The sequence below is a fragment of the Neodiprion lecontei genome, chromosome 4 (assembly GCF_021901455.1).
Source record: "Neodiprion lecontei isolate iyNeoLeco1 chromosome 4, iyNeoLeco1.1, whole genome shotgun sequence".
Lineage (NCBI taxonomy): Eukaryota > Metazoa > Arthropoda > Insecta > Hymenoptera > Diprionidae > Neodiprion > Neodiprion lecontei.
The window spans coordinates 1,708,108-1,724,230 of record NC_060263.1 but is presented as its reverse complement, the minus strand read 5'-3'; the positions used below and the strand labels follow the sequence as shown (position 1 = coordinate 1,724,230).

General features: G+C 37.5%; 1 protein-coding gene across 7 annotated transcripts in view; it reads left to right on the top strand.

Annotated features, from left to right (window-relative positions):
• Window positions 1-73: 73 nt before the first annotated feature.
• LOC107221966 (neprilysin-3) overlaps window positions 74-16,123 on the top strand; it is a 50,665-nt gene continuing 34,615 nt past the window's right edge. For 3 of the 7 annotated variants that reach the window (XM_015661152.2, XM_046738427.1, XM_046738428.1), the window contains exons 1-3: window positions 794-1,102; window positions 5,015-5,240; window positions 13,699-13,806. In XM_015661152.2, the coding sequence (XP_015516638.1) occupies window positions 899-1,102; window positions 5,015-5,240; window positions 13,699-13,806 (538 nt within the window). In that variant the 5' untranslated portion in view covers window positions 794-898. Of the gene's footprint in view, window positions 323-504; window positions 1,103-5,014; window positions 5,241-6,266; window positions 6,433-6,542; window positions 6,665-13,698; window positions 13,807-16,123 lie in introns of those variants that run through there. The other 4 variants (XM_046738426.1, XM_046738425.1, XM_046738429.1 and 1 more) reach the window with 4 other exon arrangements.

The following is a 16,123-nucleotide window of genomic DNA, read 5'->3' as shown; positions in this document are numbered from 1 at the left end:
AGCGGCTGCGTCGCCAGCCGAGGGGGTTCGGGGGTTGGTCGGAGGGGTGGCTCGAGTTCGCGGGCGTCGCGACGCCGCGCTCCAAGGAACGGTCCCTCAGTCCGCGTGTCCTTTCCTCCGCGATACGGGCTCACCCGAACCTCCGGGTAAAATCTGAAAGATGGAAAAAAAAACAACAATTCAATTAGAAGATAGAATATGGTAGTTTCAGACATCATTTTTAGATACGTAGCAAAACTCGTATATAATATATATATATATGGATATCACACAATTTCAAATAATAATACTGCTGCAGGAATATTATAGTGACTATAATCAGGTACAAACGACAATCGACAGATAAGCAAGAATAGAAAAAAAACAAAATAAAAAATAGGGGTGAATTTTCCCTGTATTCGTTTTTTTTTTTTTTTCTCACAATTCATTCGCATATTATACACAATACGCATGTTAATAACTTCGAACCCCTGTATGTAGTAAATTTTTCAAACTTGGTTACAGTATAGCCGCTTTTTTTGTTTTTGATTGACTCGAACGATCGTGTGTATGTGCGGTTGCGGCAAGGGGGCGGCGGGGGCGGCGTGTGTAAAATCCAGTGTCCGGGGTTGGCGGAGGCCGCGGGTGGATTGAAAAGAACGAAAGTTTGGCGCCAGTTTGGTCAGCCCCCGCAAATGTGGCTCTGTGTACGTTGAACAGGGGGTACACGGGCGGCCGTGCAGCTGCCCGTGGTGGGGGTGGAAGGGGCCGCAGGGGGGAGGCGAGCGTCAGGCTGCCGCTGAGTCCCCGGACGCTGTGCGCTCCCGGCGCCGCGGCGGGGCCCCATGCCCAGGCCCATCAGGCCCTCACCGGGCCACCGGCGGTGGGGGGCGACGACGGGCCCGGACCCGAAGAGGCGATGGTCCACGTCGAGCGGCCCGCTCAGCCTGGCACGTGGGTCTGCTGCGTTCCCTGCTACTGGCTGCGCCGCAGCAAGGCCGTCCACAAGGCCCTGCTCACCCTCGCCATGCTGCTCGTCACAAGCCTGCTCGTCACCAGCCCCGTGCTCTTCCTCATCACGACTTTGCCCGAGGCGGAACAACCCAGGGAATGCAGCCCGCAGGTGAGGGAGGAAATGGATTTCTTTTCTGTCTTTTTTTGTTTTTTTTTTTTTTATCATTCCCGTTCTGTTCATGCCCAATTAAGGGGAGGGAGGGAGGAATTTGATTTCATCTCGTCGTTGACGTAAATCAAAATACCTGTAAATATCTATAAATGCCGGCTGTTTTTTTTTTTTTTTTTTTGTATCGGTATTCGAAAGTTGAAATTCATCCTTGACGTTACGATAAATAGATTGCTTTTGAACGAGACGAAGAGAAAAATATATGACGATTTCAATTTAATGCGGGTGTAATAAAGTTTTTAAACTAATTGGAACACTCGCTGATTAGGCTGATGAAAATTTTATGAAAGAACTGCCTTTTTTTTGGGTCATGAAGAACCTGGAAATGTTATTGAATACATTTTGCAATCTGTTTTGTTTGTTCGTTACTTAATGGTGATTTAATTGAATGAAACATCTTGTGTTTTTTTTTTTTTTTTTTTTTTTATTCTCAATTCTCGAAACGTGTTTGACTTTGAACCTCGAGTCAATTTTATTTTTTTTTGCGTTTCTTGTTGCATTCAGAAACTGAAATATATACCGTTGAGCGTAACGAGCAATCGGAGAGAAAAGAAATGTCAGTCTAATGACTATAGTCATGTTTCTTTTTTACTACCATACTTTGGTAATGTTTCTCTTTCTTTTTTTTTTTTTCTTTTTCCTTGGCGATGGTATAAATTTATTGACTCGACTTTGCTGACAAAATCGATTGTCGCTGATTTCTTAGAAAATCAATAGAATTAGGAAAAAATATGTTGATATTGAAATGAAATTTTTATTTTTTTTTTAACGAACAAACTGTGCAATATGACAGTTTTATTTGGCTGAAGTATAAAAAACTCGAAATATAAAATTCTGACGTTAGTTGATTTTTGTATTTCGACTAATCTTTTCACAGATATTTGAACTTGGTAGACTGTAAACCTCTACGAATATATGAGACAAAGAAAAACGCAATGTTTTTTATCCATCCGCACAACTCTTCTACTCTTTTCACCCTCGCTTTTATTCTCCTCTCTCTCTTTTTTCACCTCTGTAACAAAACGTTTCGAACAAACCACGCCGAGTGGGATGATTGAAAAATATTTTATTCATCGGGCGGAAACGAGTGAAGACGATTATGGGATCGGCGTTTGATATCCGCGCGGATGAACATAATCGTAACTATATAATCGGAAAAGTTGTCGAATCGAATTATTTGATGTCGGGTATTAAGGGTGGATCTAACGCGCGGTCATCCGGCAAAAGAGGCGGTATAAACCGAAGTGAACACGCCGTAAATGCAGATCCGAACACCCGCCGGTCATTTCCTCATCGTTTATCCTACACACAACATACACAGATGGATCTACGTAGGTATTATACGATCGGTGTTAAGCTGAAAACTTGCCCGAGGAAATAACTGGCGATTTTGGTTAACGAAACAGCCCTCCTTCCCTTGCTCGTGCCGTCTTACTGTGCGCGCGAAAATTTCCCCGCCTTCGAACATAAACCAAAACATTGAAAACGGAAGTTCCGAGGGTCCGTTAAACACCCGATGCGATTCTGAGATGGATAAATTCCACACGAATTCTATCCGTCTCTCTCCACCATCCCGTTCGTACTCCTCGCCAATTTTATTGTCTCATTCTTATTTCACCCGATTTTTATCACTTTTATTCTTGCTCTCATTCTTTCCCTCGCCAATTTCATTTTTGCCAGAAGAATTGCGGGGCAGTAAAAAATTAGGGGAAGATAGTGATGAAAGAAAAAAAAGAAGGGAAAAGAAAAAGAAACGAATTGGCAACGTCTCTGCCAATACGTCGACAGCGTTTTTTTTTTTTTTTGCTTCTTGCTTCTCATTCGGATAATCTTGATAAAGAACATGTAAAATTATTATGACTTTTCTTTTCTTCTTTTTTTTTTTTTCATCTTTGCGCAATTTATTATGTAACGAGGTTGAATTTATTAGCTTTGAAAACTTTATCGGACTATCATTTGGATAATTGTAAAATAACAGCGTCTGTGCAAATATCTCCGTCATATCTATCTCAGTATTAAAACTATTTCGATGAAACTTTCATCTCCTCAGTAAACCAGAAATATTATGTCGAGTATCGGAAATTTTCAATGAGCGATATCGGTGTTATTGTTTAATTAAAAAAAAAAAAAAAAAAAAAACACACGAAGCCGCATAGATCTTGTAATTGACATTTACACTTTACGTACGATACGGGAGATTTTCAGAGCTTGGAAGAATAATGATAAAAGTAACAATAATAAGAATGGTAAACGGAAAGCTGCAAAAAAGGGATGAAAAATGAAAGCTCGTTAGGCCGGCAGCTGGCGCATGGAATCAGGAATAATTTCAAACGTTAGAAAAAAAGAACAAAATAAAAGTAAAAAAAAAAAAAAAAAAAATTCAGGTGACAAGTTGCGGGGTGAGAAAATTCTTTGTACGTTACAATTTCGCGTTCACCGCAAGCGACGTATTGCGAATTTTTTTTTTTCCCTCCCCTCTTTCACCCTCGTTTGCTTCTCTTCTCGCCGTTTCCTTCTTCTTCTTTTTTTTTTTTTTTTCTCTTCTTTATTTTTATCCACCTAGGCGCGAGGTCTGCGAGTGGGTTGAAGCCCTATTCCGAGCTAAGGTTTCGAGGCAAATGTCAACTTTTCTTTAGGTCAGGGCTCCGCGTGTCGAGCTTTCCATTCATCGACGGAAATGTTGCGATTTGGGTGAAGTAAAACGCGAGAATGCGAGGAAAATGAGGAAAATAATCGCCCGTCGGATAATCCGGAACAATATTTTCGAATTCTGCGAATGACACAGGTCTGCAAAAAAACATAATTTCTTTTTTTCGGCTGCTTGGAGTGTTTTTGGTAAATATTATGTTTTCGAGTTTACTGAAATCCAAAAATTACATCCATTTCCCTACGTCGCGTGCGGTATTCTTGCAAGATAAAAGGTGGTTTGCATAAAAAAACCACCGCTCTGTTACAACGAACCAAAAAATATTTCATGTAAAATTGTACAAACCATTTTTTTATAAAATGTACTCAACATTCTGTGAAACCTTTTCTTCTTCTCTTTGATACTTCTCCGTAACTTTTTGAGTATCTTTCCCAGTTTCGATTAAAAATCTACAATAAACGGTTTAAAAAAAACCTGTGCAGTTATCTCTACCGCAGACCCGTGTAATTCGAGGTTCACTTTTTCAATTCCGGTTTAAAAACACAACTGAATAGAAGAAAAAAGCCCAAAAAAACATGGCTCGAAGCTTTTTCCGTATACCTTGTAGGTACTCAATAAGCTCAACGATTGAAACTAGACTAGTTCTAGACTAAGGTTACGTACGATGCAAAAAACAAAACGGGGTTTGAAAAATACAAGTCTCTCTCGTTTACGTTACCTTACATACTCTCTTGTAACAAACCATTTACACCGTAAGCTAAACGCGCTATTTCATTCTGATACTTTCACTCACCCACCTCGAAAAACTTCTCATACACACAGCTTGCAAATACACCTTTACGTATTTATATACGTACGCACGTAAACTCCGCATATGTATCGTGTATGTATCTAAAGCTCCGCGTAGGCGGCTACGGTGAGCTTTTGCGGAGTGATCGATCTCCCCTGTAACGGCGAGATGACGCTCGAATTATAGTCGTTGTTGTTGTTGTTGTCGAGAGAGAGAGAGAGAGAGAGAGAGAGAGAGGGTGGACAAAGGGAGGGAACTCCTGTCGCCGGTAAAATGAGAGTTGGTAAATTTAATTTGCGAGTTTCTCGCGTTCAGTTTCCCTTTTATTTATTGTAATATTTGTTTGATCTTGATTCTGTTAATTTTACTCGTGTAGCAGACCCTGGTAATATACTTTTTTGAAATTCCACACAAGGACGAGGTTTGCCTGAGGGATCGGGAGGGTCAGGAGGGAGTCTGCGAGTCGAGCGCTTGCGAGGAGGCCTCCAAACGCATGCTTGCATCCGTGAAGAGGGGCGTCGATCCCTGTCGTGATTTTTACCAGTTTGCATGCGGCGGGTTTAGCAGAAATAATCGGGACAACCGCCAGACCATGGCCAGCTTCAACACCCTCCAGTCCCACGTCGACAACCAAATCAAAGGTGAGTCTTGGATATTTTTTTGCCTAGGATTTTTCACCCTACCTCTATACGTGTAACAATTTTCTTCGAGGATCGACGCTTTTCGTCAAGTTTTTTAACATGTATTCATCGATTTATGGAACTGCGTTTTATTCTATTCCCGTAATAGAATTCTGTAGAATATAGCAAAAAAGAAAAAGAAAAATATGAAATACCGATACAACAAACTAAATCTTAGATATATATATATATACATATTACCGAAAGATGTAAATATGAAAATGTAAAGAAGAGGACGTCTTGAAGATTATTTTTTTAACCCTTCTTTAAGACTACATACCGAAATTTACGAAATTTTGGTAAAAAAAAGAAAAAAAAAAAAAAGTACAAAGTAAACGACCAATCGATTAATTTTCACCCATTCAATCGAGTCGCGTTCGATTATTTTTATCTCACGATCAGCGATCGTCGCAATCGGGCCGTTTTAAACGTTTTTCAACCACCCGCGGTGTATTAATTTATTACCAGACACCGCGGTCGTCTGCAGGTGCATTAAAAAAACATTATCCCCGCAGTGAATGCGTCGTAGAAATTGAATAATAGGACAGGATAGGATATACAGGGAAAAAGTTTGGCGAGCGGATGTTTTTCCGTTACGTATATATCCACGCATGCATACATATGTAGACGTCGTACTGCATTTCTCGTGATCTTTTCCGGCTTCGAGTGGATGAGAATACCTATGTAAACGATATTATCTAAACATATGTGTACGTTACATATATGTATACATATACGTATATACATACATGTATACATATATAGACGTTGCGCGTACGCGTGTGGAGAGATTCCGCTGCTCGGCGATGTTTGGATACTGTAATAATTCCAAGAAGCAAGGGGGAGAAACGGTGGGGATTTATTCGAAACAGGGGATGCTGGTTGGCTGGCAGAATGACAAAAATTATCGGACGATGAGGGGGAGGAAAAGTCAGCATCGTACTTCTGCGCGACTAGGCGCCACTGTTTTTCACGTCGAGCCGAATGTCAACGCTGCTACATATCTCCGAAAAACCGAGCGAGAGGGGGAGAGAGAGAGAGACAGATGGATAGATAATGTTTGTTACGTCCGTGGAAATGTTGGACAAGAATTAGAAACGCAAGTAATGCGGTAACTAAAAAAATCAGAGGAGGTGAAAATAAATGTAGAGAGGTATGAAGGAAGGGTAATGAAAAGTAATAGAATAATAATACAGTGGAAGATAAGCATGCGATAAAGTGAAACTGAAATAAAATGAAGAAAAAAAAAAAAAAAAATTAAAAATAAACGCAAAACAAATAAATAATTGAGTAAATTATCGAGTTATTAGTAGGTGAATTATTAAGTAGATGAGAGAGAGAGAGAGAGGTGGACGGGTTTGATTCGTTCTGTTATTCGTCCGATGGTGAGTAAAGTGAATTGTTTTTATCACTGGATTTTACGGTTCATTTGAATAGCCGCGTAATTGTTCGTACAGAAAATACTGCAATTAGAGAAATTTTTAGTCCCGGTTACCGCTCAGTCCTTAACTATTTTCATTTTTCACCACGATCGACAAAATATAGTTCTAGGTAAAAAATGAAAATTAGTTTTCTACCCGTTACCGGAAAGTCTAGTATCCGTTACTATTCTTTCTCATTACGATCGCTGTTGTTGTATTTTCTTGTATAATTGTTGCGAAAATTTAACGCTCGTGCAACGATAAATTGACGTTGAAGCCTTGTTTAACTAAAAAAGTAGAGTAAACCTCGCAAACTGATTTTGCGTTGCAATTGCCAAAAAAGGATCGAAAATAGCGCAAAATGGTTAGGCGTAGCTCGTTTTTCGTAATTCCAACGATATTCAAACAGTTTTTTTTTAACGATAACTGTTTTACCCAATTTTTCTACTTACTGCAACAAACGAAGTTTTCCTCAGTGTGCTGTTTGTAGGATGGAAGCAGCGTGAATATTCAGAAGCCATTTATGTCGAAAGTTTTTACGTAAGAAGAAGGGAAAACGAGTTTACTTTGCGTTACGTCAAGTTCTTCGCAGCTTCGGCTGCGGCTCTATGACAATTCGATTAATTCACCTCACGTATATTTGTACGTATGTGCGCATGTTTGTACCTTGTGCGCTTTTGAAATGGGTCAAGTTCGCCTTAATCAGCGATCGATCCGTTTTACCATCGACGATTAAATTCATTCCAGACCACTTAACGCCTGCTCGTTTGTAAGGGCTACTATATTATTATTCCAGATAGTTCGCTCTCCGATTTTATTATTCGAATTCAATTACACCGTCGCAATTCAAAGTGCAAGTCAAACATCCCCAAGCAACTTTTCACTCTGAGCTGCTGTAATTATCTCACCTGCGATTAGAACGTGAATTTTTTTATTCTGCGTAATTGTTTCTACTCACACGCGTTATATAAGATACAAATTGAATGTTCGATAAATTTTTAAATAATAATAATATGTAATATAAATAATATATGGAAACACTCGGTACTTGAACCCTTTGATTTTACAACCGTTTTCCATTCTTCGATCCGAAAATCTGTACCAGACGAATTCACAGGGCTTAGAGAATATTTTTTAATCGCGGTATAAAAATCGAAAAGGCGACAAAGGATAAAGTCTACCTAATTTTGACGCGCTAAACAGAGGCTATTTTCACGAATGTTTTTAATAGGCTTATGTTATAAATATTGATGTATAAGATCTTACACTCAATAAACACACTCCCGAAATACATGGAAAGATTTTTTTAAATTCATTTTAGTGAGTTTTTGTACATGAAAATGGTAGCTGAAAAAAGATCAAAATTAAAAAAAGATTGAATGGATGGTCTGAAATAAAAATTCGAACGGTTTTAGATTCAGTTTGTTAATAGCTATGCCGCATATCATACGATTTATAATTTATGCAAAATTGACAATTTGGCGGACATTTTTCGAAAAATAAAAAAAATCGTGTTTTTTTGCCGTTGGCAAAAAAAAAAAAAAAAGTGAAAGTCAAAATTCTTAAAAATCGTATGATATACGCCATAGCTATTGACACACTGAATCTAAAACCTTACGATTTTTTTGTTTCAGACAATCTATTCCAGAGATTTCATCAACAGCGTAGACCCATCTTGTTTTTTTTTTTTTGTCCTTTTTTCAACTACCATTTTCGTGTATAAAAATTCACTTCCATGTATTTCGGGAGTGTATTTATTAAGTTTAAAAACTTATGCATCAATGTTTACAATGTAAATGTATTCAAAAAATTCACGTAGTTGGCCTTTTTTTTAGCCCCCCCAAACGAAGAAGTTACAAATGCACGTCGACGAAGCGAGCCGCGTTGGTCGGCCAAATATAAATTCGGGCCGGGTCGAGTCGAGCCAGTTTCGAGGGCAGGCGCCGCGACGGCGTGCAGTTTCACATCGATCGGCATATAAGCGTATATCGAGTCGATAACAATAAGCCGGACAGTGGCTGTGTCATTTGCCCAAACAGACGCTATGGGGACGTAAGCGTAACGGGGAAATTTGCCTGCGGCACGTCGTGCGTGATTCTCGTTGTCTTCGACGTTGTTATTACGGGGGTCTATGAACCCTAGGGTGGAATTTTTTTTTTTTTTTTTCTCATCATTTTTATGCTCCCAGGGGTTTAAACGCCCTCGAATCGATTGAGAAACGGAAAACATTTTCGGATAATTTCAACTCTCTGTATCAATTTTTAAGATGTATCTTGGTTGTTTTGCTTTTTTAAATATTTACAAGTCGTCGACGAATATATCGAATATAATAATGAAAAATGTATGTTTTTTTTTTTTTAGAGAATTGATCGATGCGGAAAATTCGCGAATGAATGCGTTCGTATGTAAAATTGACGTTCAAAGTTTCATTTCTATAAAATTGTGAGCACCGGGTCACAATGTTAACCTAACCTAGAATTTTTCAATTTTTTTTTTAAAGAATCTTATCGATCAATACCGGTGTAAGATAATTTTTGATTTTGGTTTATTGTACATGCAATGAGGTTTTATAATAATGTAATAACACCAATCTATCGTAAATTTTGTAACCTGAAAAAAATGTGCAATGTATTTTATAACACGATTGATCGTTTCGTAGCTACACTTGACAGAACGATAATTTTACATAGATGATAGTTTGAACGTTAATTCAGATATGAACGCTTAGCTTTTTTGTAGAACGTTCAATTCTTCACAAAAATATGTGTTTTTCATTATTGTCGGTATATTCGTCGACGACGTATAAAATCTCAAAGAGCAAAGAAAAAAAAAGAAGCTTTTCCCATGTTATTTCCATAAAATAATTCTATCACAAAGCGGACTGTCTCTTTTTTTAGCGTATTTTTTTTTTTTAATCAATTTGAGAGCGTTTCAGCCCCCGAGAGCATAAATATTGAAAAACAACCCTATTGAGGACCACCCTAATGAACCTATAAGAGGGAGGGTGAAAAGATGGAGAGGTCCAAAATTAGAAGGACCGTGATATCGAATTTCTTAAGAAGTGAAAACTCAATTTCTGCCTTTTAACACACGTAGAAAGTGGAGAAAAATAGAGATGCTTTATATATGGAATTCCAAAATTTGGAATCGTATACAGATTTTATATTTTGCTGTTACATGTTTCGACCTTTCGATATTTTTCGATTTTCTGTATTTTCAATTTTCTCTACTCTCGGACCTTCTTCATTTTTATAATTCTACGAATGAGATTTTTCATAATTTTGAAAATTCGATACCTTGGCTCGTCTATAAATCGGTAATTCAAATTTTTTTAACCCCAATCACTGTACAATAATAATAATATGGATGATAAAATTCAGTAAAAAATTTTCTCACTGGCAAAATTTTTTCTCCGTTATACCGACGCGCTGGCAAAGATTATTAATCTTCACTATCCTTTCGTCGTATCGTATCAGGATATATTATACACGCGTAAGAGAAGAGACGAAGGGTGTTTATAATTCATTTACGTAATATCGTAATAATTTCAGTTCATTTATGTATTATATACATACAGATATGCATATGTATGCACAGTCATTAGTCGTAATTTCCGCTTTTGTTGCCTAGAACTGGTATATATTAATTAGGTCGTAAGCTATCTAAGATTAATTTGTGCAGAACGGTGCAGGGTGCGTACCTAAATATAACAAAACGAATTTCCAGTCTTATTAGAAACAATTTTCAACTTCACTTATACTCGTCGTGTATATTTATAACATAAGTGGTAGGCTGGTTTTTTAAAAACTTTTTTCTTTCTTCTTCTTACGTACCCTTCGAAAAGTTAGTTTTTAGCCTGAAAACGAAGCCTCCTGAAATTGGAACCCGGTAGAAAAATATGTAAAAAAAAAAAAAAAAAAAAATAATACTCACTGTATATGTATACATGACATATAACTCACAAAGCTATGCTTTCTATTTTCTCGCGGTTCGCAAAGTCGAAGTCGCTGCACGACATATACGTATATATAATTGACCTTCTATAAATAGCAACGCTCTACGCGATTATCGGCACGAGTGGCCAGGTGATCTAGGACCGAGTGAATGCCCTCCGTATTTTATCCTGCCACCCATTGTGCAACACCTGACAGAAATGTCTTTTTTCATCGTCTCTCAATTTTTCGCAATAGGAAAGCAAAAGAAAAAAAACAAAAATAGAATACATAAATAAAAATGAAAATAATCAAAAGTATCTCGAGCCCCATTTTTTATTTTTTATTTATTTTTGCTCTCTCTCTCTCTCTCTCTTTCTCTCTCTCACCCAATTGTAAAACCGATTTTTGAAATATCATCGTGCATCCCTGGGTGGTTTGATAATAATTGACGTCATTGCGAGACAAGAGCATCGGAATTATTATATGGAATAGCTGTTTCGGAGGGATGGGAAAATGGACGGTGGTTTTGTGCAAAATTATTATAATAATAGCGGCTGCTGCTGCTGCTGCTGCTGCTGGAATAAGGTTTTACTTTGTAATTTTGGTACGAGCTCCGGGCTATAGGTAGAAAGAGAAAATATTCAACGGGATACGGATGGGAGACACAGTGGCTACGTATACACGGGGGTTAATTTGAAATCACAGAGAGTGGCTGGCTGTAATTTCCCTTTACGCAAAAACCCGCGGAGATATACACATATATATATATATACATATATACGTTCATGTCTCTGCTGATACATATATATGTATATGTATAAGACGCGATACGTACATACACGGTTCATTTTGCGTTACATTCTTGCAACCTCTTCCTTATATTTACAATCTCCAATCAGAGAAAATTGCCTACGCGATATAATATGTGACTAGAAAGAACGTGCACGAGCAGAAATTTTCTCTCATCTTGATTCGTTTTTGCTTTTTTTTTTCCCCTGTACGGGGTTAATTTGCAAAATTCTCGTGCGCTATTTTTTTTTTTGCTTCTCGCCAGACACGACGAAATTTTCTCTTCGTTATATCGTTGCTATCGAATATTACGTATGTTCAATATCCGGCAAATTTTAATACATCTATTTAAATTCCCGAATCGTTGATTCGTCGTTCGGAAACTTTGTCGCAACTTTACTCCGTGTTGCAGAATTTTTAACGAAAACCTCGCACCGAAAATAACTTTAATAATACTTCGACTCGATTACCGTGTGAATAAAATTAGAAGAAAAAAGAAGAAAAGAAAACGAATCGATGGACCAAAAAATTGGCATTTTCATCTCGCTCACATGCTTTAGTCATTTAACTGTTTACCTACCTGCAATATGTTTATATATGTATATATGTATGAAAAATTTACGCTTTCTAAAGGGGGAAAACATTGCGCCTTTCGGACTATACACGATGCATATACTCGTATATAGGGCCGGGATTTATTGTGATTTGAATTTTGGGCGAGCGAAAGCTCGCCGAATCGGGTTTCGATTTTCCAGGTTCCATACAACCAGGTAGGTATAATTTTCCGTCTCTGTTACCATTCTCAATAAGCTACGCGTCCGCGGGATAAGTGGATGTAGATTGACTACATTTTATAAAAAAATGTATACATGAATTATTCATCACGAGGCTCGATACATTTCGAATTCAAGTATTTCAATCACACGTCAGCTATCCTTTCAAAAGAAGATTTTTCAACAGCCGTAAATCCTCAAGCCCGAACGATTAATTTCACAACCAACAAACGTAAAATGAATAAAAATTCTGAGTCCTGTTTAAAATTTTCTCCGTGACGGATGAAAATTTACAGTTTAAGAAGACTAGGTTGACGGAAATTATTTTTGCTTCTTTTTTTTTTTCTCTCTCTCTCTTATCACTCAAAGAGAGTAATTTAGAATCGAAAGTTCGCAGGAACAATACAAACCGTTTCGCTTCCGTAATATATTCTTAGACAGCTTTTTCATCCCTCGGTGTAACGTTTACGACGCTGCCTGTTGGCTACGAAGTAATGCAGAGGGTGGAGAGGGTGGGAGGTGGATGAAGAGGAAACTCTGCGATCATTTAGATACGACACCGGGTTACTAGACATGACGTGTACTCACCGGATGTACGTGTACCTACGTTAGAGTAGCTTGTCTATAAATAATTCACTTGAATCGATACACCGACTCGGTTTCTGTGCCGTTGTGTTAGTCGCGTCGTCCTGCGATTCCCTCCCTTTTTTACGGGTATGTATTTCACCCCTTTCGCAAGCCAAGATGCTTGGCTGCGGTGTACGGGAAAAAATATCGTGTCACAGAGCCTTCGATGAGACTTGAACCGCGTGGAAATATTTGGGGATCATTTTTTCACCCCTGTTTAGCACGATTTTTCTGCAGTGTCAAATACCGTGTGGGAGATGAACGGGGGTGGAAGTATGATAGAATTACGAAAAAATAGAAACGCCTCAACGTCCAGTTTTTCTTTACGGATGCGAAAATTTAACTTGTCGAATTTAAAAGTTTAGGAAGTCGAAGTGTGTGGGAGTAAAAAAATAAATACGTCAGAATTTGCGTCGATTTTGACGGTCTATTTTTTTCACCTTTCTAGATTTTTTTCCTTTCGCATTTATGAAAATTCGATATTACGGCCACTCTATCAATTGGCCTCTATCAATTTCTTAACAATAAGACAATCGTACCGGTCTGTGAAATAATCAATCTAATTATTAGTTTCGTAATATGCGTGAATATTTGTTTTCCAAAGTACGAAAACAGAAAACGATGAAGGTATTAACGAAAGCTCATCACGAAAAGATATGTTCATTTTGATAAATCAATTCGATTTCACTTTACTATGTTATACGAAATTATCGAAAAGCATCGATTTCTTTGTCCATCGAGTTTCTCAAATTTGGAAGATTTAGGATCAGGATCTAGGAATACGGGGAAATAGACGCAAGCCTCGCAGCTTTTTGGATCGGCGAGTTTCCTTTCATCTCAGTTTCCTTATCGTCGTTTGCATCCCGTGTTTCAGATATTCTGGCCAACACTACCGGCCGCATGAACGGAGCTTTCTACAAATTGGGAGAGTTTTACAAAAGCTGCGTCGACTTCAAGAAACGTCCGGCAAACTTCTCACCGAGTGAGTAAATGAAAAGCGCCTCATGTCTGTGCGTGTACGTGTACAGGGTGGGCACAAAAAATAAACCAAAAAATAAAAAACTTCACCGATTTGATACGCGAATAAAATCAAAACGCGTTGACCGATTTTCGGAATTTTTTTTTTTTATTTTCTTTCCATTCAAATTATAAGAGAACCAATCCTTATTACGCGTTTGAATATCTGTAAAAATTTTATTCGTTGCTGAGACGAGCGTTATTGAAAAACAGGTTAAAGTAATTGAAAAAAGTTTAATAATTAAAGAATGTTCAACACAATTTCATTCTGAAATTATTATTTAGGGACTGATTTATTCTTCTAATTTAGTAAGTAAAATAAAGTTTTCGGAAATCGGTCAACGCGTTCGGATTTTATTCGCTTTTCAAATCGCTCCCCCTTGTCTTTTTTTTTTTGGCTCACCCTGTATATAGATGCAGTGCCTTGATTTCTTCACTTTCTCTCGGCATACCAGCGGAGAAAGGAAGAATAAAATCGCTGGAGTTTCCACGCCTTTTGTCTCTATTCCTTTGGCCATTGCCGGAAAAGTTAATAAACGTGGAAGGAATGGTTAGAAAAGAAGATTCAAAAGCTTACGATTTAGATCGGTAAAGTTTAGAAATTCAATTCTAACAAGTATCCGATCCTTGTCAGAAACCAAAAAATAAAGAATCGTAATTTCGTGACTGCAAAAGAATTTTTTCCCCGTCGAGAAAAGAAGTTTTTAGTTTTTCAATATTGAAATTCGATCGTTCTTTTTACTTTCATCGCGATTCTTTAATAGAAATTTTATATCGAAGCTTCGATATCGACTGTGAGTAAGAAACAGAGCGAGAAAGGCGGGAGAGCGGATTCATTCATATTGTATAAATATTTTATATTTATGTATAACAATATATATGATACAGCTGGCGCAATATGTTTCGGGACTTCGTTTTATACTAGAAGAAGGAAAAAAAAAAAGAGATACAACCAGCTTACCCTTGCGCGATCAATTATTCATAGGTGGCACAAGATTTCCGTAGATAGAAAGAGAAAAAAAAGAAAATAACAAGATAAATAAAAATAAACAAAATAAGGAAAATTGCGGCTCGCAGAAAAAGCATTTCCGCCGCAGATTTGCAGGAAAAGGAAGAGGAGAATTGCCCAATATTATCTGAAAGCCTTTCTGCTTGTATTCCACTGTTCTTATTCTTCATTTCTTTTTTTCCCCATTTTTTCTCCCCCTTTCTATAATTTACGCGCTACGCCTTGATATCAATATGCATATTATGTAGATAATAACATTAGGGTGTTTCAGAAAATAATAATTTGCGATCTTCCACCGTGACATCCCCTGAAAAATTTATTTGGATCAAAAGACAGATTCTGCGAAAAGATGTTTGATTTTTCACTTTTTTTAAAACATTTTTTTTTTTTGAATTTGTGAAGAAACACCTGTTGTTGCAGCACTTGAATTGTTATTTCTTTCCTGACGTTTGTACATTCAATTCAAAGATCACGATCCGTAACACAACGATAAATCACAACCGGGAATCTTATTCTCCGAAATTAAAAGTTCGTATTAAATTACACCCATTTTATGAGATCTAATTAATAATGAAAAAATTGCGAGATGGAATTCTCAAACATAAACCGGAGACTTGATATTACAAGTCCGGGTCTTCTTAGCGACGTAAATTGTTATTACGATCGATGCAAGCGACGAAGAAAAATTTTATTCGCGGTTCTTAATAAGTTAAAAAAAAAAAAAAAAAATGTATAAAAGTGAAATCTCCTTACAGAACCATTCTTTTAACCTAAACAAACTTTTTACGCTTTCCTCCTACGGGGGAAAATTGCAAATTACTTTTTTCCGAAACACCCTGAGTAACCTATATCGCACACGCCTATCTCCAACGCATAACGCAGACGTGGCGATGGATAAACCGCCACTGCGGAAAGGCCGCACTGTGTATTTCCTAACAATAGAGGGAACGAGAGAAACCGCCTAGTTCCGCACCGTGTAATCATTCTCTGTCAGTTGTGTACACACATTGTACATATAAATCTGTATTCATGCATGTGATGCGCATACCCGAGTATCTACGTAACTGTCAATACTTTGAATATCGAACCGCGCTATTGCGGGAAGTTATACATATACGAGGTTTATTAACGTCGGTATACATATAATAACCGCAATATCCATTCTACTTTGTACATGCGATGCGCACACCTATATATTATTATTATTGTTGTTATTATTATTATTATTATTATTATTATTATAATAAACAACATCACTGTCATTATTGTCCTC